The sequence below is a fragment of the Penicillium samsonianum genome (assembly GCF_028829775.1).
Source record: "Penicillium samsonianum strain IBT 33392 chromosome Unknown utg000004l_segment0_segment0, whole genome shotgun sequence".
Classification (NCBI taxonomy): domain Eukaryota; kingdom Fungi; phylum Ascomycota; class Eurotiomycetes; order Eurotiales; family Aspergillaceae; genus Penicillium; species Penicillium samsonianum.
The window spans coordinates 100,956-128,251 of record NW_026643262.1 but is presented as its reverse complement, the minus strand read 5'-3'; the positions used below and the strand labels follow the sequence as shown (position 1 = coordinate 128,251).

Genomic DNA, 27,296 nt, shown 5'->3' with positions numbered 1-27,296 from the left:
TGTTCCTTTTCGCCTCCAGACTCCAACCCAGATTTTGCTACATTTATATGACGAATCGCTTGTCCTTATGCCACCGTAACACCCTTGTCACCCATTAACTCACATCCATTTCGCACTACGCCGACGAGCCCTCCAGTTTGAATAGCTTCCGAACCGCCCCCTGCAAGTCGCCATTCAATCTCGGCGAGTCCTTCGAGCCACGTGATACGTGTTTGAGCGGGGACTTCGAGCTGTTGGAGTTGGTCTGCTAATGCGGAAAGGATGTCGGCCAAAGCCAAACCCTTGGTGGTCTTAAGGGTTTGCACGGTGTTCAGACAGGAAGTGACATCGCTGGTGGAGAGGATGGTGGTCATGATTTCATGAATATCGGACGGGTGTGGCGCGGCAATGCAGTCATAAATGGTCGCATTGGTGATAGTCTCGGACTCGGGTCGAGGGGCATTAGGAGCATCTCTCATCGGCAGCGGGATACCTAAAAGATAACATTGGTCAATTGGGCGGGTTGTGAGCAGGAAGAAAGGACATGAACTTACTGCTGGCAAAGCATGCCTGAAGCACGTTTAGGGCTCGTCGCATATCACCTTTGCTCAAAGTTACTAGACTATCAACCGCATCGGGCTGTATCCTGACACCCTCGTTCTCGATCACTTTATCGACCAAGGTCCGAATATCGACTTCCTTCAATGGACTAAACCGGAATCGGGTACACCGGGACAGGAGTGCCGGGGACAGTTTATGTGTGTAGTTGGCAATGACGCAGAATCGGGTATTGGCCGTGTAGCGCTCCATGATACGGCGGAGGGCCATTTGTGCGGTCGAGGTCATCGCATCGGCTTCGTCCAGAATGATAAGCTTGAAACCTGCCAGAGGGGAGCCAGCAGTGCCTTGGGGGGCCATGTTGAAGATCTGTTTGGTGCCTGTTGGGTGTTCACAGTAAGCTTGTAGTTCAACTCGAGACTCCTAGGGCACGAACTTGCAAAGGTCTTGATTTGTTCTCGAACAACATCAATACCACGATCATCACTTGCATTCAGCTCCAACACCATCTGTCGCATGTTTTTGGTGCCGTAAATCCGTCGCGCCAGGGCTAGGATGGTGGACGTCTTTCCGGTTCCTGGAGGTCCGTAGAGGAGGAGATGGGGCAGTCGCTGTATAAGAGTGTCAATCCAAAGGCTGTCGTACATCCATAATTATAGGCATTTGTTACATTTGTCTCGACGAACCGGTTGATAGTCGCGAGGATGTCTTGATGGCCAGAGACATCATCCAGGCTACTTGGTCGGTATTTCTCAACCCTGACAAGTTTGTTAGTTATGCATATATGCATAGAGAACACAATCGATACAATTCTCAAACTCACCACGGCAAATTATCTTGAGCTTCGACTGGCAGATCAGCGACAGTTCTCTTTTTTCCACTGGCATTGTCGGAGCTAAATTGCACGTCCTTGGGCGCATCCACGTCCATTTCATCCTCGTAGTCCGACATAGTGGAGGGTTTATTGAGTAGAGATAATTAATCAATATCAAGGGCCCTGTCAATAAAAGCAGGTAAACCGTGAAAAGTGCCCAAATGGTTTGACGCGTGGAGCGCGTAAAGAGGCTCGGGGCGGAAAATCATGGAGCTTGGGGACTCCACAGATGACATCCCTCTGCCTAACGGGTCAACTTGTCCCCTCCGTCTCTTTTGATTGAACATCCTGCAATTTGATTATTTGACGCATTCAAAATGCCTGTATGACTTGATACCTTCAGATGTTCCCGGAGCCCCTTATTAACCCTCAATGCAGGCATACCACTCCATCTTCCTGGAAGACCGCGATGTCCCCGTGATAGGTAGGAGACTCCTATCAAGTCTACCACAGGAGTTGTTGAGCTATGAATCGACATTTCAGGGACCAAATTGACCATAGAACGTCTCCTGACTAGGAAATTTCCCCATTCTTCCCCTCCGAACCCGTACTCGTGGCCCCGCATACACATTGCCCCCGCTTCCCAACACCGACGACATCGACGTGTCGCCAGAAAGTGAATCATATGATTGCGTCGATGAAATCCTGTCGCTCTTCCGTGCCAATGTCTTGTTCCGCAACTTCGAGATCAACGGCCCCGCGGACCGCATGCTCATTTATGGAACCCTGTTTATTAGCGACTGCCTCGGAAAGGTCAAGCCAACTATGAATGCCCGTGATGCGGAGAAGGTAAATTTTGATACACTATATCGAAAGCCTGATATAGCAGAATTATTATTGACAATCGTATTCCCAGGCCTTGACCAATGCCGCCCTCGACAGCTTTGCTATCCCCGGTGATGTGTCGTTCCCGCTTAATCAGGCCTTTGAGCCCCCGCGCGACCGCCAGGATGCCGAGACTCTTCGCCAGTGAGATTCTCGCTGCTATAAATTGCAGAGCAATTTTTGCTAATCGGGTCTTGCGATTCTAGGTTCATCTCGCAGGTGCGACAGGAGATCGCCATCCGCCTACACGCTAGATTATACCCCGGTGGAGTTGGGCCATCAAAGGTAAGAGGGAGCAAAGAATAAACTCCTGATCTACCCCAAATACTGACCAATTTTAGTTCTGGCTGAGTTTCACGAAGAGAAAGTTCATGGGAAAGAGTCTCTAGACGACGAGCGTTGCTGTATATTGTTTGATGAAATCCAGCGCATGAATGAATTTGATACTTGATTCAAAACCATGCTCGAGGGGTAGCAACTAGCGTAAGTCGGATCACACGGAAAAAAAAATATAAGAAGTAAGTCGTTGTAATTGTACATTGAAATGCTATTCGATCTATTTTGAGGGCATTCAGGGCGTTCATTCGTGAAACCTAGGACGTCATGTCCACATCTCGATCGCTGATCGGAGTAGATGTCGTTTCCACCTTTCGTCTCTTGCGAACGTTGCCAGCAGCCTGTATATTCTGTGTGGTGGGGAGCACGCGAACGCCATGGAAGAGATATCCCTCTGCGCCACCACGTCCAGTCATGAGGGGGTGGGTTCGACCGGGCAGAACTTGCCAAGGGCGCACACGCGATGTTTGCAAGGTAGGTGGAAGGAGAATTGTCGGATCAACTACAAATTCTTCATGAAGTGAGGACAAATCAACGGCCTCTCCTTCAGAACTCTGCAACTCCAATTCTCGCTTTTTGTTGATAAATGCGGTCCTCCGAGCAGTGGAATACATGTCTGACAATTCAACCAGGGACTCGACTGTCGGAGAATACACGACGACAGGGGCAGACCCCGCAAGGAGCGGGACCATTGTCTTTAGGACGCTTGCTGGCTCTAGCAAGGTGGACACGATCAGGCCGTCAAAGTTACCGGCCCGGCCCTCATCCACCACCGCTTTAACTCGCCCCCACCGATTGCGCTTGTGGTAATACGCAGTGCGCTTGCTTTGTTTAAGCTCTGCCAATTCCTCTGCGGGTATGACGGGTGGTTCGTTGGCGTAGAGCGGATCGGAATTGGGGTCAGCTAACTGCATCCAGGAAATTGATTTGAGACGAGTATGAAGTGGGTGGGTTTCATCGGGGTTATTTGTGTCATAGCCAAAGAATTTCAAGAGTGACAAGTTCGGTTGTGCGTATGGGTGGATAACGGTGATGGTGTTGGTAGTAGCGGACATTGGCTGGGGACGTATGCGCCGGGGCTTTGAGGGGCCATTGGTATGTTGTGATTCTGTGGCATTGGGGGCTGGAGCATCTTGCTCCTCTGTTGGGTCTTCGTCGGCATCGTGAGGATAGAGAATTCCCATGCGCTCAGCCATCGCGGCAACAACAAGTCCGCCAGTCTCATCGACGATGGCATAACGTCCATGGGGCTTCATCCCCTCACCCACTTCAACGTTTCCGCTGTGATGTACATTACCCCAGCACCCGATGAGACCGATGTGTTCGTCCCGTAGCTCCATAGACTTTTGCGCATCCCGTTCTTCGATCAAGTAATTGGCGAGAAGGCCAACGTCCAGCGGAAGGACGGTAAACCGCTTCAGATACTTCTTGCGTTTCCTCAGCGTGTATTTGGCAAGAGAGAAAGCGGTCTTCTGGTCTATTGCGCTGTGCGATTCCAAGAGCTTTGCGACAATGTCTTTCCCCGCGCCACCGGCCTCTCTCTTCAATTCTTCGATTTCCTCCAATGTCAATTTCTGGGAAGAGTTTTCGTCATTGATTTGACGATTTGTTCGCATCGGTATTCCATTTTCGCCAGTATCCATGTCGTCACCCTCCCCATCTCCCTCCCCGTCCGCGAGGAGGGTCTCTGCATGCAACTCGGTTGCTGACACGACACGTAGTTGGTGGCCTGCATCGTCGCACGCATCGAGGATTTCAAATGTGAAATAGAATGGTCGTCCAATAATCTGATTGGCGGTAAAGCTACCAAATCTACCCAAATTGACGACTCTGGTCGATTGTTAGTTCTTGCGATGGAATCTTTCCCCGCATAGAGCAGAGAGTACTTACGTATCGGGGATGATCTGGATGAGTCTTAACTGATCCGACTGGAGCCGGATAGCCACGAACTGGCCCGGGCGAATATAAGAATGCATGATGGGCGATGGAACAGCTGTGCCTCTAGCTCTTCCACAAAATTGTTCTGGGGACTTTTATGGCCGATAAAATTACAGCCAATCAGAGGACGAGGATACTCACAGCCGGGTGTATAGATAATCCGGAATGTTGGTGCCTTAAACTTAAACAGTGATGCCTCAGTTATTTAAGTTCAATGTCGATGGATGCCCCACTGGTTGATGCCTGAATATCATGCCTTAAATTACTGGCTCCAGCCCATTTCGTCATAAGTCTCCAGCATACTGCCCCATACCGCACTAGCACCGCCACTCTACCTAGGGCCACTCTTACATATGAATAATATGGTAAATACCAATACTGGTGTCAGAGCTTCCCCCAGGTCAACCAACAATCCCGCAGCGTGGTGGATCTGCGGAATCCGGGTGCCTTGCGTGAGAGAAGAGACCTCTTGAGATCAATCATCACCCATCTCTGTCATTGCCTTGTTCAACATAGCTTTCTCTCCATCTAGGGCATGATATTTCCTGACCTCAAGCTAAAGGCTAGACTGTTGCCCATCACCTACGTATACGCGTATACGGGCACTTCAGCCCCTGCCACCCCAGCGCAAGGCGTTTTTCCTATACCTAATGGCTTATTGTTGTTATTTTGAGCCTACATCCTGAATTCACTCTCAAATCAAAAATACAGACTCGATTGACGTCGGATGTTTTATTAGCCTTCCCATTCCTAGAACTATACGCGAACTCAACCTTGGAAACCCTCCGCCTCCCACAAGGTCAACGGACGTCTTCATGGGCCTGCGCAAACAGCCCCCACCGCGTCTGGAGAACATTAACAAGTCAAATGCTCGATCGGACGCACGCTCGCCCAAATCACCCAACTCTACATCCTCCCACCGCCCGACTGGTTTAAGCCGATTTCCTTCTGAGGACTCTATCTACTCTCCCGACCTCAACACTTCACCTGCGTTTGACCTGATGCCACTTGAGGAGGCGCAGCGGTCGCCGGTGGGGTCTCCCACCAGCCAACCACCGAACTCATGGCCAGACAATAACGGAAGGCCGGATGATGGCCGCTCCGGTCAGTATAATCAGTATGAGGGAGCATACAAGGAACCTGCAAATACCAGCGGACATTGGGTTCCGCCTACATTGATGGCAGGTCAACAACCAGGAGCGGCTGAGAATGTGTGGCTGCCAACGTCCGCCGCTCAGACTTCGACTGGAGAGCTACCGCTACAGCTGCAGTCGAATAACCCATTCTTGAAGTCCAGGCCGGCAGAGCATACTCAAGATCTCTTGGATCGCAATGAGTGGGGGCGTGATTCACATGCGACTTCAAACAGTGACGCATTGAGCCAATGTATGACATTACCTTGCTTCTGAAAGTTTTCTCAAAATGATATTTGTTGCTAACAATTACAGCCGAAGGGTATATTCCGATGACTGCACGGCTCTCTCTTTTAGATCAGCCCGAACAAGAATCCCCATGGGCCGAAGCTCCTCATTCTCATTCTTATTCCGAGCAACGCCCCGTGTTAGGCGGTCACCACCTCGATGATAACTCACCATGGGGGTCTCAACAGTCCATTGAAGTCTCGGCCCCACAAGAGGTCTACCTAGAAGGAGTGCAGTCTAACCCATATGTCCCAGCGGTTGCTGTGCAGCCGCCTGACCCCTCTGATGGGGAAAACCATGCCCGCGCACAATATAGACCTTCAACCAATTCGGGGAGGCTTGAATCGGATGCTGGAATCAACACTCCATCTGTTGATCTCTCTAGTCGAACCTCCGCCACATCTCATCATGAACTACTTGATTTGGGTGTGTTGGGTGCCACTGCCAATTCGGGGGTCGAGACTGGGTCTCATCCTGCGTCTTCGGTGTACTCAGAACCAGCCGCGAACGGAGCAAGATCATTGTCAGAACAACAAGGCCTCGCATCTTCCGTGGCGCAACAGCCACAACAACCCCAAGCAAGCCCTATAATATCCGCTGCAGAAGCTGCACGACAAAAGGAGCAAAGATCAGAAACCTACACCATTCGGCACATCCGATGGACCGATCAAAGTGGTCAACTGCTAGAGTCTCCGATTTTGGTCCAAAATCAAAACGGACCCTGTCCACTGCTGGCCCTTATAAATGCATTAGTGCTGCGAGCGACCCCCAACGCTCACCCACCAATCGTTAGAGCTCTGTCAACCCGCGAGCAAATTTCTCTGGGTCTGCTCATCGAGGCGATGTTTGAAGAGCTGACAACATGCCTGGGCCCCGATGAGGAATTCCCAGACATCGAGGCCCTCACTCAATTCCTGACGATGCTGCATACCGGCATGAATGTCAACCCACGTCTGACAATGGTGAGTACATGCGATTTATCTGTCAAGGGTCACTTATACTAACCTAGTATTAGGAATCTACTGAAGGATTTGGCACTTTCCTCGAAACCAGTGATCTTCGACTATACAGCACGTTTGGTATACCATTGATCCATGGCTGGCTAGCCTCTTGGTCCAGTCCTACTCATGCTGGAATGTCACGCACTGCTCAGTATTACGAGGATATTCAAATGCTGCCTTTTCGCAGACAAGAGTTTGAGGAACGGGTGGCGCGAGGCGAGGCACTTGAACCTGAGGAAGAGAATACCATGGCGGATATCCAAATCATCCAGCGATTTGTGGAAATTGAGAATGCGACACAATTGAGTCCATTTGGCTTGACACAGGTCTCGACTAAACTTACGCCTGGATCTGTCTCCATTCTTTTCCGTAACGACCATTTCTCGACTCTATATAAACACCCGCAATCCCACCAACTCTATACTTTGGTTACCGATGCTGGCTATGCGGGCCATGCCGAGGTAGTTTGGGAATCTCTAGTCGATGTGACAGGGTTCAACACAGAATATTACTCTGGCGACTTTCGCCCCGTGGGCGCTGGTCCTTCGGCCCCATCTGGCCCCAGTCCCGCGAGCCCCCGAACATCGAATGACCCAGCCACTCATTCACCAAATGCAAACGAAGCATCGAAATCCCCTGAGCTGAGTCAAGAACAGAGTGATGCCGACTATGCATATGCGCTCTCACTTCAGTTCCAAGAAGAAGAGCGACGCGAAAATGCTAGGAACGAGCAAACTCATGATCGTCGCACGTCTGCCCCGAGTAATTCTTCCAATCGACCATCGCCTTCGCCTCGCTTGAGCAATGTACCCATGCGATCTTCGAGCGTTGCCAATGTGATTAGTCCTCAACCTAGACCTCCGCCACAACATGGGGCCGAACCTGAGGACCCAAACGCACCCCCTCCTCCCTATGAACAAGCTGCTAGCGGACCGCGCTATTCGCCCCCTGACAGAAGGTCATACGGTGGTGCCCCAGGAAGCCAGTACCCGGGCAACCGGAATTCGCGAAATCGAACCCCACAGTATTCTCACCGACCCCGCCCGTCTGTACGTACAGGAGATCACAACTTAATGGAGCCAGAGCGGAACAAAGAATGCATAGTGATGTGACCAATGCAAGACCTGGAAATGATGAAAGACCCCGATATTTTCTTTACGCCAATGCACTTGATGGAATGAATATGACGCCTACAAATGATATATATATGGTAGAGAAACCTGTCTTTGCTTAATATGATTCCATATGAACATACTAGTTTCTTGTTCCTTATTCTCCTCATTCTCCACGGGTTTATGAAAACCAACACGGACGTTCTCCGCGACTTCAATAGGAGCGGGGCTAATAAACACACATAAACCAGGTGACATGTGAAATGCCTACCTATTTTCGGACTTGTCCGCATGGATTACACCTAATTTGCCCCAAGGTTGGGGAAATTAAAGGACTCTCACATTGTATTTGTGGGAAGTGGCTTCTTCATTGGAGGAGTTATTATGGCGCCTTTTCCCAGATAGTCTTTCCCCCGGGGAGAAAGACTAAAATATGCAATCTATTGCAATCTATGCCAAGCATACGCACAACTCGTTTATAGGCTCTTTAGCCTAAGTTAAGGGCGTTTTGGCACACTCTAATGTGGTGAAGAGTACAACCCCGGTCCGCCGGCCCGCAGATGAACTAGGATTAGGGCATACAACATACATATGTATATGTAGTATAAAGAATGCTGATATGATAAATTTGGCCTATAAATATACCTGAGGTGCCGTTAATTCTGTCCAGCTTTGCGAATCATCAGGGTCTGTCAACTCCCTCCGATAGTAGATCTTGCCATGCAGATTCTCCTTTTTGGTGCCCTCCTGGCCCTCGCCGGGATAGCCCAGGCCGCCACTACCACGCTGACAACAACGACCAAGTCCACAGCTCAGACAGCTATTGCTGCCTCGGCAGGGGCTGTGTGCACCGGAACATTTAGTGCAATCTCAGCTGCCGATTTTGTGTCTAATCTGCATCCCGGTTGGAATCTGGGAAACACCCTTGATGCTGTACCCGATGAGGGATCTTGGAATAATGTACCAGTTGTGGCGTCGACATTTGATACTGTGAAGAATTCCGGATTTAAGAGTGTCCGACTCCCAGTTACCTGGGCCTACCATTTCACCGGAAGCTCACCGGATTGGACTGTTGACCCAGCGTGGTTGCAGCGAGTCTCCGATGTGGTTGATATGATTGTGGCCCGTGGACTCTACGCCATTGTCGATGTGCATCATGGTATGATATATGACCTTGTATATCCAAGTCCTTTACTGACACAAACAGATTCATGGGTTTGGGCTGATGTTACCCAGTCCGGAGCCAATCTTACCATGATTGAAGAGAAATTCTACCATCTCTGGTATCAAATTGGAACCAAGTTGGCCTGCAAATCGAATCTTGTTGCCTTTGAGCCTATCAATGAGCCTCCGTGCAATACTGCGGCCGACGGTACCGAGCTCAACAAACTGAACAAGATCTTCCTCCAGGCTATCAACGATGCTGGTGGGTTCAACTCGCAGAGAGTTGTTACTCTAGTCGGAGGTGCTCAGGATAGCGTCAAGACTGCAGACTGGTTTGTTGCACCTTCTGGATTTTCAAATCCGTATGCTATTCAATTCCACTACTACAGTCCCTGTGAGTCAGAAATCAGTTTATACATAGGTATAATGTGTTGCATTGAACTGACTGGATGGCTGGCTACTAGACGACTTTATTTTCAGCGCATGGTAGGAGAATAAACCTCAGCATATTGGCATTATTTACTGACTCCAAACAGGGGAAAGACCATTTGGGGCTCTGACAGTGACAAGACTGCTGTACAATCCGACTTCCAGCTGCTGCGCAACGCTTTCCCCGATGTGCCTCTCCTTTTGGGTGAATACGATGCTTCACCCACCAACACCGAGCCCGCTGCTCGATGGAAGTACGTTGACTTCTTGATCAAGACTGCAGCCAGTCTCGACATCTCCTGCGTGCTGTGGGATAACGGATTGGACCACCTGGATCGAACCACTGGAGTCTGGCGTGACTCTAACTCACTCTCGATCATAACAAAATCCACCGAGTCTACTGCAAATAGTTTGCCAGATAGTACTAAGGACGCCTCTGCAACCACCCAGTCATCGTCGGCTTATATTTTCCATCGGTATGGAACAGATGTGACAGCACAGACTCTTCCATTTATCTTCAACGGTAACACGCTCTCGTCAATCAGTGACTCTACTGGCTCGAAATTGTCGTCGGGAACAGACTATTCTGTCTCGGGTGCGAACATAATCTTCACAGCTTCGTACTTGTCCAAGCATCTTTCGTCCACGACAGCACCGGGTGTCATTGCCACTCTAACCCTGAAATTCTCGGGGGGCGACTCGTCCCCCACTGTCCAAATCGTTCAATGGAAGGCTCCAACTCTGTCATCCACTTCGGCAGTGGCCTCGTCAGTCTCTGGCTCTGACCTATCAATTCCAATCACCTGGGGTGGACTACCAACTATCGCCGCAGTAAAGGCTTTGACCAAGAGTGGAACATACCTGGTCGATGACTGGACGGTATCACTGGGTCCTATCCAGCAAGCAAGAGCTGTAAGCTGAGCCCTGTTCCTCTTTGTGTACCTTTTTGCCAATACTAATATATCAATCTAGACCTACAGCAACCAGTATAACTGGGATGACTCCCATGTAATCCTCACTTCATCTGCTATTAGCTCTGTCATCTCTGCTGGCCAATCGACCGTGTTCACCTTCGAGTTTTTCCCGCGGGATAATGGTGTTGTGAATGCTGTCAACTTTACTTTGACCGTTTGATGAATTTTATCTGATGTTGAGTATATTATAAACATTTGGGCGCGCTTGGTCAGGCTTTGCTTAGGAGCCTCGGTATCGAATATCAGCATTTATGTACAAAAAAGAACCAATCCATGACTGTCATCAAGTCATTAAATTTCATAGCAGATAGCGAGATCCCCAAGATCAATACAGGGTTTTCAATTCCCGTAAAGGAAGATGAGGGTCATATTTATCCCACACAATCTTGTTCTTCTCATTCAGGTGCGCACCCTCATCCGTGATGCTGATTACTGAATCTGTCTCCATAACTTCGTGATTACTGAAACCCCACTTATCGCGTGGGATCCACAAATTTGGTGGTGGTGATGCTACACATGGCTCGAAATATGCTGTACGCATCTCTTCAGGCGTGTAGGAAACCCCCTCAACGTTGCGGCGAACCTTTTGACGCAATGCCGCGTAATCTTTGTAAACGTTCGGGTGGAACCATCTCCAGAAGGCCATTGCGCGTGGGCGGCGCTCTTCGTTGATCGCTGCCACTGCATCTTCTTTCTCTTGAAGCATTTCCTCTTCGGCGTCAAGGGATCGCGGTAAGAAAGTATTCAGTGGGGCGAGTGCATCGTTGAGCGACATGTGTGCCAGGATGTTGCCGACCATGAACAGGGCCATGATGATGACTGGACCAATGGCGCCCTTGATGGCGCAAAGTCCTATCAGGCAAATCTCAGCCAGGTAGAGACCTGTTAGCAAATGTTGCAGGGCTCGTGGGTAGACTAGTCCCTTTGTGTCGACTTGGATGTCATATACGAAGAGGAAGTTGTATCGGTAGGCTTGGTATACAAGATAAAGTCCGAGGAAGGCAAATCCCAAAATCAGAGGTGCGATGCATGAATAGGTTAACGCTAAAGAATTAGTCAGTTATCGTGAAAACATGAGGTAGGGCCATCACTTACCAATTACAGCCATGTTGGTGAAGATGGGAAAGACATTGCCCCAGCTAAGACTGGCAAGTTCGGCCCATCCTTGAAACAGACGACGAGGGGAATAGGCAAAGAATGTGGTGACAAATTTGAACACCAAGGCGCTGACAATTTGAACAAGGGCCAGGGAGCTCATGCTCAACCCTTGCAGCATGAAGTAAGAAATGTAGAAATTGGTCGCCTTGGGTAGGTTCTGCGCCAGCAGATCTTTGACCGAGAGAGGATCCTTGACAATTTGTGCAGTAGCAGCCGACGCAGCCGATGTCAGGGTCGTGACCAAGAACACTTGCACCACCTGAAAAACAAAGTGAGCGCTTTGTGTGAACAGCTCAACTCGTGCTTTTGATGGGACTCCAGCTCGTCTAGCGCATACTATGTAGAAGTCAGCAGGGGTTAGATGAACAAGGCGAACTTGGAGAGCGTACTGCGACATATGATCGGCACTAGTGACATCAACGCCGCTAGGGCCGCGGCAGGCAGAAGACCCTCAATTGCTCCTTTTATGAAATCGGGCAAGTCAAGGATGAACCCGAGGAAGGGAATCAGCGTGCAGATGTATGTGATGTTCGAAATTGCACCAACTATTGCCGCAGGAAATGACCAAAAGATGACCATCGCCGCAAGGAACCCCTGGACTGCGAATCTCCTAACAATCCTTTGCCACCAGCTAAGATTCAGGGCCGACCATACAACCTCGCGAGGTGAGACGCCAATAAAGCGAGGCGTCATATGAAACGGCTGGTGATGCGACAGGGTTTGTAGGGCTACTTGTGCATCGGCCTGGCTGTTGAATTCGACGAAGATTGCACTGAGCTGTTTTGCTTCACCATTTTGGTGTTTGGTTTGCAGATTTGATACTTCCTCGATTTTCTTTGCGAGCTGAGCCCGATACCAGTGGATAGAGTCGACCTTTTCGCCAAAAAGTTTCAGCCGATGCATGGGACGTTCGACCTTGTGAGACCATGCTGGGTTGCTTGACTCGCAGTCCACGCACATATCGATACTCAATTCGCCTGTTTTGATTGCTTGGGTGCGAATTTTATTTGCTCGCCGAATGAGCTTGGTCTCTGCGGTTTCCAACTTCTCGGCTAGTCGATCTCGTTGACTGACCATCTTTTCCAACTTTGAACAGTCGGAGGTAATCCAGGTTCGGCGGATCGAGTCTCCAAATACTTGTCGTAGTTTCTTCTCGTTCTTGTAAGCGTCCGGAACTGACATGAAGAGGACTGTACGGGATGACATTCGAGATGCGTAGGCAGGCGAGTTGAGGTAGGCCTGGCGAAGGTTGGCATAATACAGGCTTTCTCTGACCACGACGTAAAACACGAACGCTATGCTTGTCAGTAGGCTGTTTTGCGAGTGAATAACGATCACTCACTGAAGTAAACACATGCCACTATAACATTGGCATAGTATCTGTTGGGGTTCTTGACATTACTGAAACTCAGGATGTCGAGCTCAGTATTGCCGTTGCCCCCAGTGGCATGAAGGGGCAGCAGAATCGGCCATGTAATCACACAGCCTGTCAGGCATGTCGCAGCCAGGACGCGCAAAAACCGCAGGAAAAGATAACCGTCTAGCGATGAGTGGTGGAGCACATGATTGTCTTCAATTTTTAAAAATGTGCCGAGCCAGTTGACCCAGCCAGAAGGCAACTCGGGACTCCGATGATGCTCGTGTATATCGGGCAAGTAGGATCTCGGAGCATACCATCGGCGCTGAGTTCGCCGAAATATCAGAAATAGGCTGACCCAAAACATAGCATATACGAGTGCAGGCAATAGAGTCATCATCAGCGCCGAGCCCGATGAGCCCCCTTCGCCGGTGAGACTGCTGGCGACATCACCGGAGGTAGTGGACGCGTCGCCTCGCGACGATCCAATATTTGAGTCGTTAACCTGGATCACATTAGCAAGGATTTCTCTACTCTGTATGTTTGGAGTGTGATTATACCGTTATACTCGACATGGTGAGTATAGTCTCCAAGTCCTTGAAAAACAAAGAGATATCTAAGCCAAGGAAATGACAGGAAAGAGGGGGCTAAATACGGAGTATTTCCCCAGTAAAAAGAAGCAAAGAAAAAAGCAATGGCTCTTCGCATGGTCCCCGCTTGCGACCTGTCACCCACAATGGCACAATGGAGATAGACAAGTTCGTGCATGCAAGAGCTGATAGGCCAGCCCTGGAGATTGATCCAAAGGCCTAGGTTTTGTCGATCCGATAGTTTGCGGGTCTTTGCCTTGGCGATATGTACAAAGTACGTACTCTATGTATATGTTAGAGAAGGAAATTTGAGGAAATGCAGGGCCTGTGGTAGATTCTATAGAGAGTACACACCTCAATGTGCTGGAGTGCAAAAAAAAAGCGAAAAATCAGGAGAGAGAGAGACAGAAAAGAAAAACCCATAAGGCCGATGCGGGTCTCCCAATCAAAAAGTTTGGCCGATCCCCGCTGATCAAGAACCCCCCTGAATGTGAGAACTTTGAAGATTCGAAGTTCATGTAGGTTTGGGACCAATAATATGAATGTGATGTGGGTTTGCTGCCATGTCTCTCACCCCTTCTGGTGATGAATATTATCGCATTCGTGGTACAAGGATCATTGTCGTACTCCGACTCCATACACTTCCAAGGCTGAACAGGAAAGAAAACCTCTCAGCTCGGCTCTTTTTTCCCCTCAATGGTTTTGAGGAACGCAAGGGGGCCATCTGGCGGTGGAGGTTGGAAGCTTGGGGTTACAGCACATGGTGAACATTAAATCTGGAGCCCTTGTGAAGTGTCAAGTTATATGTAGAAAAACCGGTATCTGCACACACGTGGAATTCTTCGAGAATGTCTGATGTGTCTCATGAGAACTGGGTTCTAGATGGTAGATGGTATAGATTGTAGATGAATGGTAGGATAAGTGTCGACCAGGTGAGATTTCGATTATGCGTTGTACATACCACTTGTACCCCTTGGGTATATGTACATAGACTGCAGGTTGTATAGGAACCTGAACGTGCAGGTCTTGGCCTACATACATGTATGTAGTAACCTCTCAACGTTCTCACCTGTCCTTTCAAGTCTTTGTCTTTTTTTTCTAGGCCCTTACTTGATCTAAGATATATGTCCAACCTTTCCAAGGTTGGACTGCATGGGTTTGCAACTTATCAATATATATTGAGAACGCCTTTCTAGATAACCCTAAAGGGAAATCTCAGCTAACCTCCTCGGCAAATATAATAGCAATAGCGCATACTGTCAGTGTATAAATTTTATATCGGGAGTGTGCCGCTGGAGCGGGAAACCCGTCGGGACAATCCCGTTTTGATGGCATTTCTTATATAAGGGAATGAATTTCTACATCTATATATTATCACTGATGTTCTTAATACAAATCTTATTCTATCTTCCACCTTGATTGTACATCGTTTTCCTCATGTTGGCTCTCCACGGGAAAGTCGCCCTCATCACTGGCCTTGGTCAAAGTCAATCCGAAGGCTGGGGAATTGGTGCTGCCATCGCTGTTCTCCTAGCTCGACAAGGTGCGAAGATCTTCGGTGGCAATCGCACGCTCGCTTCGACTGTTTCCACCAAAGAGGCTATTGAGTCCGAGGGTGGAACTTGCGACGTCGTCGAAACAGACGTGACATCAGCTACATCAACAAAGACCCTTGTGGAAGCTTGTATGGCTAGACATGGACGGATTGACATTCTGATAAACAACGTCGGGAGGTCAGAGCCGGGGTGTCCCGCTACAATGCTGGAGGAAGTTTGGGATTCCCAGGTGGACCTCAATCTCAAGAGTGTGTTTTTAATGTGTCAACACGTTCTACCGATAATGGAGCAGCAAGGCTGTGGTGCCGTGGTGAGCGTTGCTAGCATCGCCGGCTTGAGGTACATTGGAAAGCCTCAGGTGGGATACTCCGCGACGAAGGCTGCCATCATTCAATTGATGAAAACAACGGCTGTTATCTATGCACCCAAGGGTGTGCGTTTGAACACGGTTGTTCCGGGGCTCATGGACACCCCGTACACAAAATGCATGGTATCCAGATATGCGGCGGATGATCAAGCGGAAAGATACATGGAGATGCGCAATGCGCAAGTTCCAATGGGGAAAATGGGCGACGCGTGGGATGTTGCCAATGCTACGCTTTTTCTGGTTAGTGACGAGGCGCAGTATATCACTGGTCAGGAACTCATCGTGGATGGTGGCATAACATCTTCAACGGGGAGGACATGATTGAAAATAGAAGGGTTCCCGGGCAGAACTAGTAGAACTAGTAGAATTGCACGGAGATGTTGAAGAATCGGAACAATGTTTATGTCTATGTACAACATCCTTAAAAACAAAGCTTCAGCTCTTAGGTTCACGATTCTCCTTGGAGACAGGCAAAAACTTTGTGTGTGAACCCTTCGAAACCAAGGGGCCCACTTGATCATCGACGACTCGGGAAATTTTGACGGTCGTGAAGGCCATTGACTTCCCCACGCGATCAGCAACGGCAGAGATATCCAGAGTATCCCCGATGGTAGCAGTTGACAGATACGAGACATGGATATCAATGCTTGCGCCTGTTCTCTCATATCCATGTGTGGCTATCGACATGCCCCCGGCCCAATCGATGATGGTCGCAGAGACAGCCCCGTGAATGGTGCCTCTAGAATTGACATGTTCCGCTGTGAGCTTAAGTCGGGCCTGCATCTGGCCGCGAGTTGCACTAATGATATCGACATCGGGTAGAAGAAGGCGATAGATAGGGCTGTCATTTTTGGTTCGCTCCCAAACCCCACGCACATGCTCCAATTCGGTGGAATTCATGGTGGGTGATCACTTTGGGCAAAAGTGAGTTGGAGAATGAGGGTATGGCCAAGAACACAATATTGAAAAATATACTCCGTAGGGGAAGGGGCATTGAAGATTTTCGTCGAAGTCCGAGTCGGAGGGGCCGAGCGGGATGTGCCGCCTTTGCAACGGAGTCGATCCGAAAGGGAACTGGGGAACTGGGGAACATAGCTGGGGATGCATATATCTAAACATATCTCGTTAGGATATTTTGCTATGTATCCATAGATATTGCTTTGATCTTTAGCGTCCCTATATGACTATATGATTAACTTGGAAGAGATGCCCAGATGGGCTATCGATCATCAACTGGGGAACTACAACATATATCGCCTATACCGGTAACTCACAGACATTATTCTTATACTTGGGTTGATAAGATTGTCATATATATAAGAAACATATCGAATATCATCAAATATGAATCTTCAAAGTCGAAGTCAACATGTAGATGAGGTAGAAATGGAAATGGGCGGTGAATCTGGTGATGATTGCAGAAAAAGGGGAGATACCAACAACACCAACTCTTCGTCATTTCGCAAAATGGAGAACTCAGCAAGGACGTTCAATTCGTCCTTAGACGCCAAGCAGCCCTTCCCTCCTCTGGTGGCCGAAGACCCTATATCCCCGGAAGAACCGCAAGAGAGTTATGAAGACGAGAGTATCACCTCCCCCGGCTATGAGGAGATCGAGGTGGAGGACGATGCGGATTTCCAGTCACACTACTCGCTAGAGCATCAATCATTCTCCGACACAGACTCCGATGATTCTTCTAATATTGAGCGGAATCATCCATTTCGCCAGTCCTCCGGCTCTCTCCATGGCCCCAATGCATTTGCGCCTCCGTTCTACAATCGTCCACCCACCCCTCTACCGCCCTCGCCATCACTCACTTCTCTTCTTCGGCCGCCCTTCTCGACTACTACATCCCGCCCAACTACTCCGGACAGCTCCGATGTAGAGACTCCCAACGATACCGAGGCGGCAGTCGCCAAGTCAGCTCGTCGCGCAACCACCGTTCCGCGCGCCAGTCCCAAGGTTCCTACCTATGAATACTACGGCTTCGTGTTATACTTAGCTTCATCATTGGCTTTTTGTAAGTCTCATGGGAAATTGCCGGCGCAGTCTCCCGTAGTCTCCCACATACTGACCGGACAACCCTAGTGTTTTATCTTCTATGGTCTTATCTCCCATCACCGTTCCTCCATCAGCTAGGCATCTACTATTATCCCAACCGTTGGTGGTCGCTGGCGATCCCCGCATGGCTGGTGATGTTACTTATCTACATTTATGCTGCGCTCGCCACATATAATACAGGCTACCTTACTTTGCCCATGCACAGCATCGAGAACATTGTTGATGAGGTCGCGAATGTATCAGTTATTGATGGAAAGGCGCGGAGACGTCCCGGTGGTGCTACCAAAATGAAGCCTGGTGCCACCTCCTATCAGATTATGGGCCCCCAAAATCGCAAGGTCAATTGGCGAGAAATTTGGAGTGAGGGAACCGACGCCGTCATGGACGTACCGGTAGGGGGCGTGTGTGAGGTTTTGTATGGCCAGGATCGAGAGGAAGACTTCGATTATCCGGCTGCAGACTCATAGCTTCTTGGTTTAATCGATTCCCTTGCCAAATCAGGCCGATAACTTGAAAATATTTGATCTCAGTGTTCCTGTTTACTTCAGGGATCTACCTGGGCAATGACGTCGCGCTATAAACCCGAATATCACGTGACTGACAGATCGAAGGGTCTGGCCGCCTTCCGCCTTCTGCCTTGCTGATATCACCCAAACCGTGTACAACGAAAAACATTACTGCTGAGAGAATAATTTCATAATGTCAGCAGAACGGCCTTCAACCCCACCCTCGCAGCCCAAGGGCTCGGGGACACAGATTTCCCGCGCTCCTATCACTCCAGAACAACAACGGAGGATGGCAAGTTCCCTCCAAGCCTGCGGAATGGTCAACCCAAACTAACCAGTTTTGCTGATAGGAAATTAGTCGCCTGAAAGCTAAAGGTCTTCGGGAGAAGCGTGAAGCCGAACTATCCCAAGCCGCTCCAAATACCTCCCAGCCCGCAACAGGCGCCAAGCGCTCATTCACCTCGATGGCGGCATCCAATCAGCCTGCTAATATGCGCGACGCATCTTCTTCAAATCGCCCACTAGACTCGATCAAGCCAGCCCGAAACTTCACAAGCTATGTCGACTATGATTTTAGCAAGATGACCGACACGAAGGGTGGGTTTTTGACACAGGAGGATGACCCATTCAATAAACAACTACACGTGCCGGATGGGAAAGAAGTACAAAAGCCAGCACATATGACGCAGAAGGAATGGGAACGCCATCAGATACTGCAATCACTAAAACGAAATCGGGAGGGGCCCTTTGAACCGGGTCTGAGTGTCCTAGACGATAAAAGCAAGCAGAAGACATGCCGTGAATGTGGCAGTCTCGAAATTGATTGGAAATGGGAAGAAGAACTTAAGTGTTGCATTTGTCATGCTTGCAAGGAGAAGCACCCAGAGAAATACAGTTTGTTGACCAAGACGGAAGCCAAAGAAGATTATCTCTTGACAGATCGTGAGTACCTAATTGTGGCCTATGAAAAGAGAGATGTGCTAATCAGCCTGCGTACAGCTGAACTCCGAGATGAAGAGCTCCTTCCACGCCTCGAACGTCCGAATCCACATAAATCTACATGGAACAGCATGATGTTGTATCTACGATACCAGATCGAAGAATATGCGTTTTCCGACAAGAAATGGGGCTCAACGGAGGCGCTGGATGCCGAGTTTGAACGGCGAGAAAGTGACAAGAAACGGCGACGGGAGGCTAAATTCAAAACGAAGTTGCAGGAGTTAAAGAAACGCACACGTGTAGAGGCCTACCGACGCAATCGACAAGGTGCTTCGGGTGGAGAGTTTGGCGACGATCTCGGTTCTGGACGGAAACATGTTCATCAATGGGGCCGATCCATTGAGAATCCAGAAACTGGAATTGGTGTCAAGACGTGTGTAGAATGTGGGATGGAGGTGGAAGAACTCGAGTTCTAGACGAGCAGAGTGTACCATAGCACGATTCATGTATGAGACCACGAGCCAATTTAGCATTTGAACCTATTAAACACTGGTCTCCGATGTTAGATGAGTTATTCGAATTGGGTCTTCGTGAGAGACTTTTGTTGAATATAATAGTTATTCCATTCTCATGCTGTCGGAGTATAAAATGTCATATACCTAGAGCAGCCAAAATATATCATTCTAATTCGATGGCAAGATCAAATTAGCAATCAAACTCGATATCAACGTACATCTTAGATCAAGATTCTATACCTATCAAGCAATTGTAAGATTCAAGTCCGCGGTGCATCTATGCTCTGGAGTATGTACTTTCACGTTGTACATGCTTACATCCATTGGTCATATAGTTGGTGCCCCAAAATCTAGGCATGAAAATACTCTCAACTTTGCTGGTTATATCTGAGTTCCTATGAAACCTACTGAATCTGCTACCACTTAAAAACTTCTTTCATATTCACTTTACATACAAAAACCCTCCCAACCCATCCAATTGCTTACCCAATAATCATGTACCTGTACGTCCAGGGCTGGAGGTAAGGTGCAGGCCTATCTTCTCCATCTAGAAGGCGGTCAGCAGCCCCCGAGGCCAAGCCATCTTCACCATAACAAAAGATCAGTGAAGGCACATCCTCATCATAACTTTCCTATCATTGTCCGACCTTGCTCCTCTCCTTTGGATCTTCCTCCTTAGGACACCTCATCCATAGGCTGACTGGGCGTGGAACGTGGTTCCTTGCCGTCGCCATTAGGGGACTTGGTTCGCTTACTGCGGATACGATTTACCGGGGTCAGGAGAAACCGAAGCTCGCACCTTACACGTCACTTGATTTACTACCGGCCTGATTTCGCTCTTGGTACCTCCTGCAGTGCTTTGACCCTTCCGAGCCTCGACCCGTCCTGTGTTTGTTCATGTCCTGGCAATCTCCATCAGCCATGGCTGGGATCGGAGGAATGCCCGGCGCCATGGATGGTTCGAATGGCCCACAGGGGACGGAGTACACATTACAGGGTGAGCTTGAATCCACCTGATTTCTTGAATGCCATTGACTGATATCCGTCTCCAGGTGTAATGCGCTTCCTACAGACAGAATGGCACCGACACGAGCGCGACCGCAATGCATGGGAGATTGAACGGGCAGAGATGAAGTCTCGCATTGGTCGATTGGAAGGTGATCTACGCACAAGTAAGCGCTTGCATGAGTCCCTTGGGAAGCATGTACGCCTGATGGAGACCGCCCTGAAAAGGGAGAGGGAGAAGGTCAAGAAGCTTTCGAACAACGGAAAGTCTGAAGACTCTAAGGACCCCAAAGATGCTGCACGTGAAAGTGTCAACTTCCTGAAAGGTATGTGCCTCGCAATTGTATGCCAGCACGCGACGTGGGAATATTAACCGAGTTATTCACCAGCGCATCGCCCCAAGCCGAGCACGGACCATGAGGATGACGAAGAATCCGACAACGAAAACCAGCATGAGGGTCAAATCGAGGACGTAGACAAAGTCCGAGGATACCTTTCTAAAGCTTCCCACGAAATCGCGTACCATGTTATACCCGCCTCCCACCCACCACCTGATATGAACGACTCCGACATGTCAAGCCAGCTTTATGGCAATTCACAGCTGTCGCAACAGAACCTGGAGGAGGCTTATCTTCAGCAGCAACGCCAGAAGGCGAATCACGTTATGGCACGTGAAATGGCTTTACAAAACCACCAGCCGATGTCCAATCACTACTCTGACAATGCCATGGCTCGTGCCCAAAACCAGTATCTTCCTCGGGATGCCATGGATCGACGGTCAATGGACCCACAGCAAGCCCCCGTCGCAGCAATCGAAAATCGAACCCAAGTATACACGCAGGGCATAGTGGACGATCGCCGAAACCAGGCACACGAGGCCCAGGGCCCTCGAGTGGTCGTCAAGGAGGATGTGAATCTCCAAAACTTGACTGAGGAAAGAACAGAGGATGTGGATGGGTGGAATTTTGACGAACCGGCTCAGCAGGAACTTGTTGTCACCGAATCCGTCCCGCCCCATCGCCCGGATACCGATGCTTTCCCAAATGCCAACTTTATGAGCTCTGAGTCGACCAAGGACGGGTCTCTCCACCGCCGAAGGACAAGTTTGGGATCAAGGCGCAAGAGCGATGGTGCAATTGATGCCCGGGAAGCGGGTGCGACCTTCGGACAAAAGCAAGATTCCAACTTCGAAGTTAGGTTTGTGCTGCGTGGCCACTTGGATGTGATTCGATCTGTCATCTTCACCGGTGGTGGTAGCCCAGACGAGCCCGAGATTTGCACTTGCAGCGACGATGGAACGATCAAGCGATGGATCATCCCAAGTACTTCTGGTGGCTCTGGACCTAGTTCTAGCCATGACTCGGACATTACGAGCAAATTTACTCATCGCGGACACGAAGGCGCTGTGACTTCCCTTGCTGCCTGCTCACCGTCTCAGAACATCTCCAATGGCGGCCGTGTTTTGGGTGATGGGTTGGTGTTTTCAGGTGGCCAAGATGCCAGCGTGCGTTTATGGGAACGTGGGCGGATTGATCCCAAGGCCACCTTCCACGAGCACAAAGATGCAGTCTGGGGACTCTGCGTTCTTCCCGGGACCATGGGCTCTGTCTTTGGCGACTCAAGCAGCCAATATGGTGGATCGGATCGTATCCTTCTGGCCTCCGGCGCAGCAGATGGCTACGTCTTTATTTGGGCTATCGGCGCCGCACCCCCGGCTGGAAATCGCCGTCAAGGTAGAAGCCAGCGGGCGAACTCAAACTCAATGCCCTCCGGTTCCAACTTCCCAACCTTGCCTCAAGCCAGTGTCGCTACAGCTCCAGCTCCAGCTCCAGCTTTCCATTACACAATTATTCATCGCATTCCCCGCCCCAATTCTCCTTCCCCAACATGCATCAGCCCCTTGTCTCTCGCAGGCGTCAACTTTGTCGTCTCCTACTCGGATGCCTCTATCATTGTCTACGACACGCGGACCGGCGAAGAAATTGCGGGTATGGCCAGTCTCGAGACATATGATGGCACGCCAGCTACTGGGGTGAACTCAGTCGTCGCCACGACTATTGGTTTTGATGGAACAGTTAATCTTGATCCCAACCGCACGATGGCCGAAGAAGAAGAAGTGGTCCACGGAGCTACTGGATCAAGCAGCGTAGAGGGTGTAATCATCAGTGGTTACGAGGACCGATACATCCGCTTCTTTGATGCTAATAGTGGTAAGTGGCATCCAAAGGGCCTTGCTATCCTCCACAATACGCTAACATTTGATACAGGTCAATGTACATACACAATGCTTGCTCATCCTGCTGCGATAGCCTCACTGTCATTATCTCCGGATGGGCGTGAGCTTGTTTCGGCTGGCCATGATGCAAGCTTGCGATTCTGGAACCTTGAGAAGCGCAGCTGTACCCAAGAGTTGACAGGCCATCGGCTGATGCGTGGCGAAGGAGTTTGTGCTGTGGTATGGAGCCGTGATGGCCACTGGGTCGTTGGCGGTGGTGGAGACGGCCTGGTCAAGGTCTGCTCCCGATGATTGAAACGACGGAATGAAAACCCGTGTATGATTCTTCTTGCGTTATACCTGTGTGTGTATCTCTTCGCGTTTGCTCGTCGTTTTCTGTATGATCCCATGAACTGGATGAGCGATTGGCCGGACCAGTTCTTTCGAGCATTTGCAACGGTGTTCACCGACACTGTGTGGCCTGTGATACTCTCCTACGTGACACTGCTTTTTTTTCTTTTCTTTTTTCAACATGTGTACTTTTTACTTCGCTGATAACATGTTCGACAAAGATTCCCTGGCGTGCGTGGATGTTTTCTTCCCTTCAACTGTTTCGGTACATGCTCTACTTTCTATGGGAACTAGAACATATCTTGTTCGAATACTGTTCCATTTGCTCTTGTGATAGGGTCGTGATTGAGTTTTAAGGAGTGCCTGGGAGGATTCGAAGTATTCTTCTCGATATTTGATGTATCGGTTGTTTGGTGTGGATGGGGGGTTTTTTCCAGTTCTGCTTGAATGTGTCTATCTACATAGCTTGTGCCTTGGACACTGATAACTCATGTTGTGTGTATAATATTCGAATCCATACCATTCATCGAGCAAACTCGGGCTTCTTAGACCTTCATGGACACGAGACGTATGTGAAACGGCTGGAACAAATACAGGTATCATTCGATATTGATTCGATATTGACATTATTTCGCTGCGCTGTCGTGGAGTTATACTCTACTTGGTTGAGCTCCACGCCTCCTTGAACACCAATCTCAACCGTTTTGCTACTTCCTCGTCCTTCAATCGCTGCTCGAGATAGCCTTGCAGGTCATCCCAGAAAGCCTCTGTATGCAACACCTCCTCACCACTCGGACCTATAGCAGCCTTGGACGGTGATCCATCCCGCTTTTCTGTAATATCCGGTTGAGCTACAGCAGATTCAACCACCTGGGCGCCACCAATGATCATCACCCCGATCTCGACTTCTTTGCCTCCCACCATAATTGCAGGTTCATCTGCCAATACCTCGGCCAATGTCTTCCCGGTCCCAGTCACTGGCTTGCGCTTGTATAGGATCTTGATCTTGTCTAGCGGAACTTGGCCTCCCTGCGCATCAGCGACGCGCACTTGCACAGCATCCCGGATGTCTTGGACCGAGGTGGTCGAGAGAGGGGCATTGGAGATCAGGAATTCCAGAGGAGGATTGCGGGCAGATTTGATGCGGACAGTGATTGATTTGGATGAGCCTGGTGCCTGTGTCGACCTCACTTTTTTGGGCATTGGAGGGTGCGGGGCAGAAAGGCGGGGGAGGGTGTACTATCGTTTTCGGAAAGCATGTTAGAATGATCTTCCTCGGTGAGTCAAGCTAGGGAGTGTTCGCATCAAGTCTCACCGGAACTCGTAGTCCAATTTGCTCTGGGTCGAAGACATGATCAGCGCGAAGCTTGATAGGCCGCGAGTCCAGCGTAGACAGGAATGATTTGGTAAAAGTCAGCTCCGACATGGTGAGCTATTTAAGTCGGTACAGATTCTCAAGGCAAAAAAAGAGAGAGAGAGAGAGAAAACAAGTCGAAGGTGATAAGTAGTTGGAGTAGTGGAGGTCTGGACCTTTGGGGGTTCAGTTGATGCCGATGCGACAGTTGACACCTGGATTATAAGGCATAAAGGTAAATAGTCACACCGCCTTTCCTTATTGCTGTACTGCTGTCAGTCACCGCCCGAAAAAAAAAAAAAAAGACGGAAAGAAATTACAAGCTCCCCCCAGAAAGCAAACACCATTAACGTCCCCATATACACCACTTTTTCACAATGGGTGTCGGTCGCCGTATGAAGAAGCAGGGCCCTCCGGCCCCGCTCGACGAGTCAAAAATCACAATGCTCAAGAAACGCAAGGCTGGCGGGGCTGAGGCGCCTCCGAAGCCTGCACCAGCTAAGCGTCGCAGATCATCTGATGCCGGTGACGCTGCCTCGAAGAAGGAAGCCCCCAAGAAGAAGAAGGTCAATGGTGCTGCTCCCAAGGCCGATTCCAAGGAACCTAAGAAGCAGCCGTCGGTCACACAGAAGGCCGTGCCGGTGCCCATGTCTGATGATGATGAGGATATGGAGGATGATGATGAGTTCGGTGATCTCGATGGGATCAGTGAAGGCTCAATGGATAGCGACGATCAGGTTGAAGGACTGTCGGACCTGGAGGATGATAACTCGGTTGTCGATTCTGACGAGGAGGGCCACACCCGTGGAGCCATGTTCTCTGACGACGAGGACTCTGATGCCGAAGAGAGATTGACCGCCGCAAACATCGAGGGTCTGTCGCGGAAGTTGGATGCTGAACAACAAGAGGAGGAGGAAGCCGCTGAGCAGGAAATGCAGGAAGCCGCCATGCAGACCAACATTGCCGCACCCGATGTGTTCGCCGACCAAACCCAACAGGGACTCGCCCCTGATCTGCAGCTGCTTCGCCAGCGCATCACAGACACCATCCGAATCCTGGGTGATCTGAAGACCCTCGGCCTGCCCGGTAAGTCGCGTACCGACTATATCGATCTCCTGCTCGACGATATCTGCACATACTACGGCTACACTCGATTCCTGGCTGAGAAGCTGTTCAACCTGTTCACTCCCAGGGAGGCTTTTGCCTTCTTCGAAGCTAACGAGACTCCTCGCCCTGTCGTTATCCGTACCAACACTCTGCGAACCAACCGCCGATCCCTCGCCCAGGCCCTCATCAACCGTGGCGTTGTCCTCGAGCCCGTTGGCAAATGGTCCAAGGTTGGCCTGCAAGTTTTCGAGTCTCCAGTTCCCCTGGGTGCCACCCCTGAGTACCTGGCCGGTCACTATATTCTCCAGGCTGCCTCTTCTTTCCTTCCCGTCATGGCTCTCGCTCCCCAGCCTAATGAGCGTGTCCTCGATATGGCCTCTGCTCCCGGTGGTAAGACAACATACATGTCCGCCCTGATGCGCAACACTGGCTGTGTTATCGCAAACGATGCCAGTAAGCCCCGTGCCAAGGGTTTGATTGGTAACATTCACCGTCTTGGCTGCAAGAACACCATTGTGACGAACATGGATGCCCGCACTGCTTTCCCCAAGGCTATGGGTGGCTTCGATCGTGTTTTGCTCGATGCTCCCTGCACCGGTACCGGTGTTATCTCGAAGGATCCCGGTGTCAAGACCTCCAAGAACGAGCGTGATTTCCTCGCCATTCCCCACATGCAGCGTCAGCTTCTTTTGGCTGCAATTGATTCCGTCGACCACGCCTCCAAGACCGGTGGATACATTGTCTATTCTACTTGCAGTGTGACAGTCGAAGAGAACGAGGCCGTTGTGCAGTACGTTCTTCGCAAGCGTCCTAATGTCAAGATTGTGGACACCGGTCTCGGTGGCTTCGGTAGCCCTGGATTCCTCAGCTATATGGGCAAGACTTTCGATCCTAAGATGGCCCTCACCCGCCGTTACTTCCCCCACCGCGAGAATGTTGACGGTTTCTACGTCTGCAAGCTCAAGAAGACTGCCGTGACCCCCGTGGCCAAGTCGGACGATACCGAAACCCGTTCCAAGGGCCCCAAGAAGGCTCGCAGTGCTTCCTCGGCTGCCTCCACGGACGACGAGTCCATTGACAGGACCCCGATTGTTGATGAGAATGGACACGCCGCTGATTTCGAGGGTGGTGCCTTCAGCTCATTCGAGGATCCCGAGGATATCGAGCGCATTGCTCGCGCTGAGCGCAACCGTCTGCGTCGTAAGGGTCTCAACCCTAAGGGTGTTCTGAACAAGCCCAAGAAGAGCAAGGCAGAGGTGTCAGAGAAGACAAGCGAAACGGCGACACCAAGCCAAGAAGAAGAGACCAAGGCCGTTGCCTCGAAGAAGACTACCAATGAGCCAAAGGGCGAGAAGAAGACCGTGGTCAAGGAAGATAAGAAGCCGGTGATTACGGAAAAGGAAGAGAAGAAGACCACGGCCAAGGGCAAGGTCGAGAAGAAGGATAAGAAGTCGGGCAAGAAGGCCAGCAAATGATCAATGACTTGATCATTCATCTCTTTGTGTATAATTCTTCGTTTTTTTCATTCTTCGGGCAAGTCAAAAGCATCATGTATTAGGTCCGGGACCCGGCGCATTGGATATACCTTTTGTTCAATCAAGATC

At 50.0% G+C, this 27,296-nt stretch overlaps 13 protein-coding genes across 13 annotated transcripts; 8 read left to right on the top strand and 5 right to left on the bottom strand.

Moving 5' to 3' along the window:
- Nucleotides 1-65: 65 nt before the first annotated feature.
- On the bottom strand, nt 66-1,488 carry N7471_006937 (replication factor C subunit 3; the record flags this gene model as incomplete). The annotated part of the gene is made up of 5 exons (XM_057279656.1): nt 66-472; nt 534-917; nt 974-1,148; nt 1,208-1,295; nt 1,361-1,488. 5 exons carry the CDS (start codon nt 1,486-1,488, stop codon nt 66-68), a joined length of 1,182 nt encoding a protein of 393 aa, XP_057133916.1.
- A 188-nt stretch (nt 1,489-1,676) lies between these two features.
- Nucleotides 1,677-2,694, top strand: N7471_006936 (actin-related protein 2/3 complex subunit 3). The gene is made up of 6 exons (XM_057279655.1): nt 1,677-1,734; nt 1,790-1,835; nt 1,929-2,200; nt 2,268-2,380; nt 2,443-2,521; nt 2,578-2,694. Exons 1-6 carry the CDS (start codon nt 1,729-1,731, stop codon nt 2,623-2,625), a joined length of 564 nt encoding a protein of 187 aa, XP_057133915.1. The 5' UTR covers nt 1,677-1,728; the 3' UTR covers nt 2,626-2,694.
- Nucleotides 2,695-2,769: 75 nt separating this feature from the next.
- Nucleotides 2,770-4,548, bottom strand: trm6 (tRNA 1-methyladenosine methyltransferase subunit GCD10; the record flags this gene model as incomplete). Its single annotated transcript, XM_057279654.1, has 2 exons — nt 2,770-4,402; nt 4,463-4,548. The coding sequence occupies 2 exons, from the start codon at nt 4,546-4,548 to the stop codon at nt 2,830-2,832; spliced, it is 1,659 nt and encodes a 552-aa protein (XP_057133914.1). The 3' UTR covers nt 2,770-2,829.
- Nucleotides 4,549-5,325: 777 nt separating this feature from the next.
- N7471_006934 (MINDY family deubiquitinase) lies at nt 5,326-8,044 on the top strand (the record flags this gene model as incomplete). Its single annotated transcript, XM_057279653.1, has 3 exons — nt 5,326-5,896; nt 5,959-6,893; nt 6,947-8,044. 3 exons carry the CDS (start codon nt 5,326-5,328, stop codon nt 8,042-8,044), a joined length of 2,604 nt encoding a protein of 867 aa, XP_057133913.1.
- A 720-nt stretch (nt 8,045-8,764) lies between these two features.
- On the top strand, nt 8,765-10,771 carry N7471_006933 (putative extracellular endoglucanase; the record flags this gene model as incomplete). The annotated part of the gene is made up of 5 exons (XM_057279652.1): nt 8,765-9,203; nt 9,252-9,602; nt 9,673-9,694; nt 9,745-10,549; nt 10,610-10,771. 5 exons carry the CDS (start codon nt 8,765-8,767, stop codon nt 10,769-10,771), a joined length of 1,779 nt encoding a protein of 592 aa, XP_057133912.1.
- A 165-nt stretch (nt 10,772-10,936) lies between these two features.
- Nucleotides 10,937-13,701, bottom strand: N7471_006932 (uncharacterized protein; the record flags this gene model as incomplete). The annotated part of the gene is made up of 5 exons (XM_057279651.1): nt 10,937-11,655; nt 11,707-12,105; nt 12,159-13,064; nt 13,112-13,631; nt 13,687-13,701. The coding sequence occupies 5 exons, from the start codon at nt 13,699-13,701 to the stop codon at nt 10,937-10,939; spliced, it is 2,559 nt and encodes an 852-aa protein (XP_057133911.1).
- Nucleotides 13,702-15,153: 1,452 nt separating this feature from the next.
- N7471_006931 (SDR family NAD(P)-dependent oxidoreductase) lies at nt 15,154-15,960 on the top strand (the record flags this gene model as incomplete). The annotated part of the gene is made up of 1 exon (XM_057279650.1): nt 15,154-15,960. One exon carries the CDS (start codon nt 15,154-15,156, stop codon nt 15,958-15,960), a length of 807 nt encoding a protein of 268 aa, XP_057133910.1.
- A 114-nt stretch (nt 15,961-16,074) lies between these two features.
- On the bottom strand, nt 16,075-16,539 carry N7471_006930 (PaaI family thioesterase; the record flags this gene model as incomplete). The annotated part of the gene is made up of 1 exon (XM_057279649.1): nt 16,075-16,539. One exon carries the CDS (start codon nt 16,537-16,539, stop codon nt 16,075-16,077), a length of 465 nt encoding a protein of 154 aa, XP_057133909.1.
- A 567-nt stretch (nt 16,540-17,106) lies between these two features.
- Nucleotides 17,107-18,167, top strand: N7471_006929 (uncharacterized protein; the record flags this gene model as incomplete). The annotated part of the gene is made up of 2 exons (XM_057279648.1): nt 17,107-17,659; nt 17,728-18,167. 2 exons carry the CDS (start codon nt 17,107-17,109, stop codon nt 18,165-18,167), a joined length of 993 nt encoding a protein of 330 aa, XP_057133908.1.
- A 232-nt stretch (nt 18,168-18,399) lies between these two features.
- rad14 (DNA repair protein RAD14) lies at nt 18,400-19,621 on the top strand (the record flags this gene model as incomplete). The annotated part of the gene is made up of 3 exons (XM_057279647.1): nt 18,400-18,498; nt 18,557-19,148; nt 19,206-19,621. 3 exons carry the CDS (start codon nt 18,400-18,402, stop codon nt 19,619-19,621), a joined length of 1,107 nt encoding a protein of 368 aa, XP_057133907.1.
- Nucleotides 19,622-20,156: 535 nt separating this feature from the next.
- Nucleotides 20,157-23,412, top strand: N7471_006927 (cell differentiation and development protein Fsr1). The gene is made up of 4 exons (XM_057279646.1): nt 20,157-20,657; nt 20,713-20,991; nt 21,055-22,875; nt 22,933-23,412. Exons 1-4 carry the CDS (start codon nt 20,558-20,560, stop codon nt 23,190-23,192), a joined length of 2,460 nt encoding a protein of 819 aa, XP_057133906.1. The 5' UTR covers nt 20,157-20,557; the 3' UTR covers nt 23,193-23,412.
- Nucleotides 23,413-23,888: 476 nt separating this feature from the next.
- N7471_006926 (uncharacterized protein) lies at nt 23,889-24,657 on the bottom strand (the record flags this gene model as incomplete). The annotated part of the gene is made up of 2 exons (XM_057279645.1): nt 23,889-24,470; nt 24,547-24,657. 2 exons carry the CDS (start codon nt 24,655-24,657, stop codon nt 23,889-23,891), a joined length of 693 nt encoding a protein of 230 aa, XP_057133905.1.
- A 305-nt stretch (nt 24,658-24,962) lies between these two features.
- On the top strand, nt 24,963-27,167 carry N7471_006925 (rRNA (cytosine-C5-)-methyltransferase NOP2; the record flags this gene model as incomplete). Its single annotated transcript, XM_057279644.1, has 1 exon — nt 24,963-27,167. One exon carries the CDS (start codon nt 24,963-24,965, stop codon nt 27,165-27,167), a length of 2,205 nt encoding a protein of 734 aa, XP_057133904.1.
- Nucleotides 27,168-27,296: the final 129 nt, after the last annotated feature.

Coding starts and splice junctions, on each gene's coding strand:
- N7471_006927 (XM_057279646.1), top strand. CDS start 20,558: ATGTCCTGGCAATCTCCATCAGCCATGGCTGGGATCGGAGGAATGCCC. Junction 20,658..20,712: donor GACGGAGTACACATTACAGG/GTGAGCTTGAAT, acceptor ATCCGTCTCCAG/GTGTAATGCGCTTCCTACAG. Junction 22,876..22,932: donor CTTCTTTGATGCTAATAGTG/GTAAGTGGCATC, acceptor CATTTGATACAG/GTCAATGTACATACACAATG.
- N7471_006936 (XM_057279655.1), top strand. Junction 1,836..1,928: donor CCGCGATGTCCCCGTGATAG/GTAGGAGACTCC, acceptor TCTCCTGACTAG/GAAATTTCCCCATTCTTCCC. Junction 2,522..2,577: donor GTGGAGTTGGGCCATCAAAG/GTAAGAGGGAGC, acceptor GACCAATTTTAG/TTCTGGCTGAGTTTCACGAA.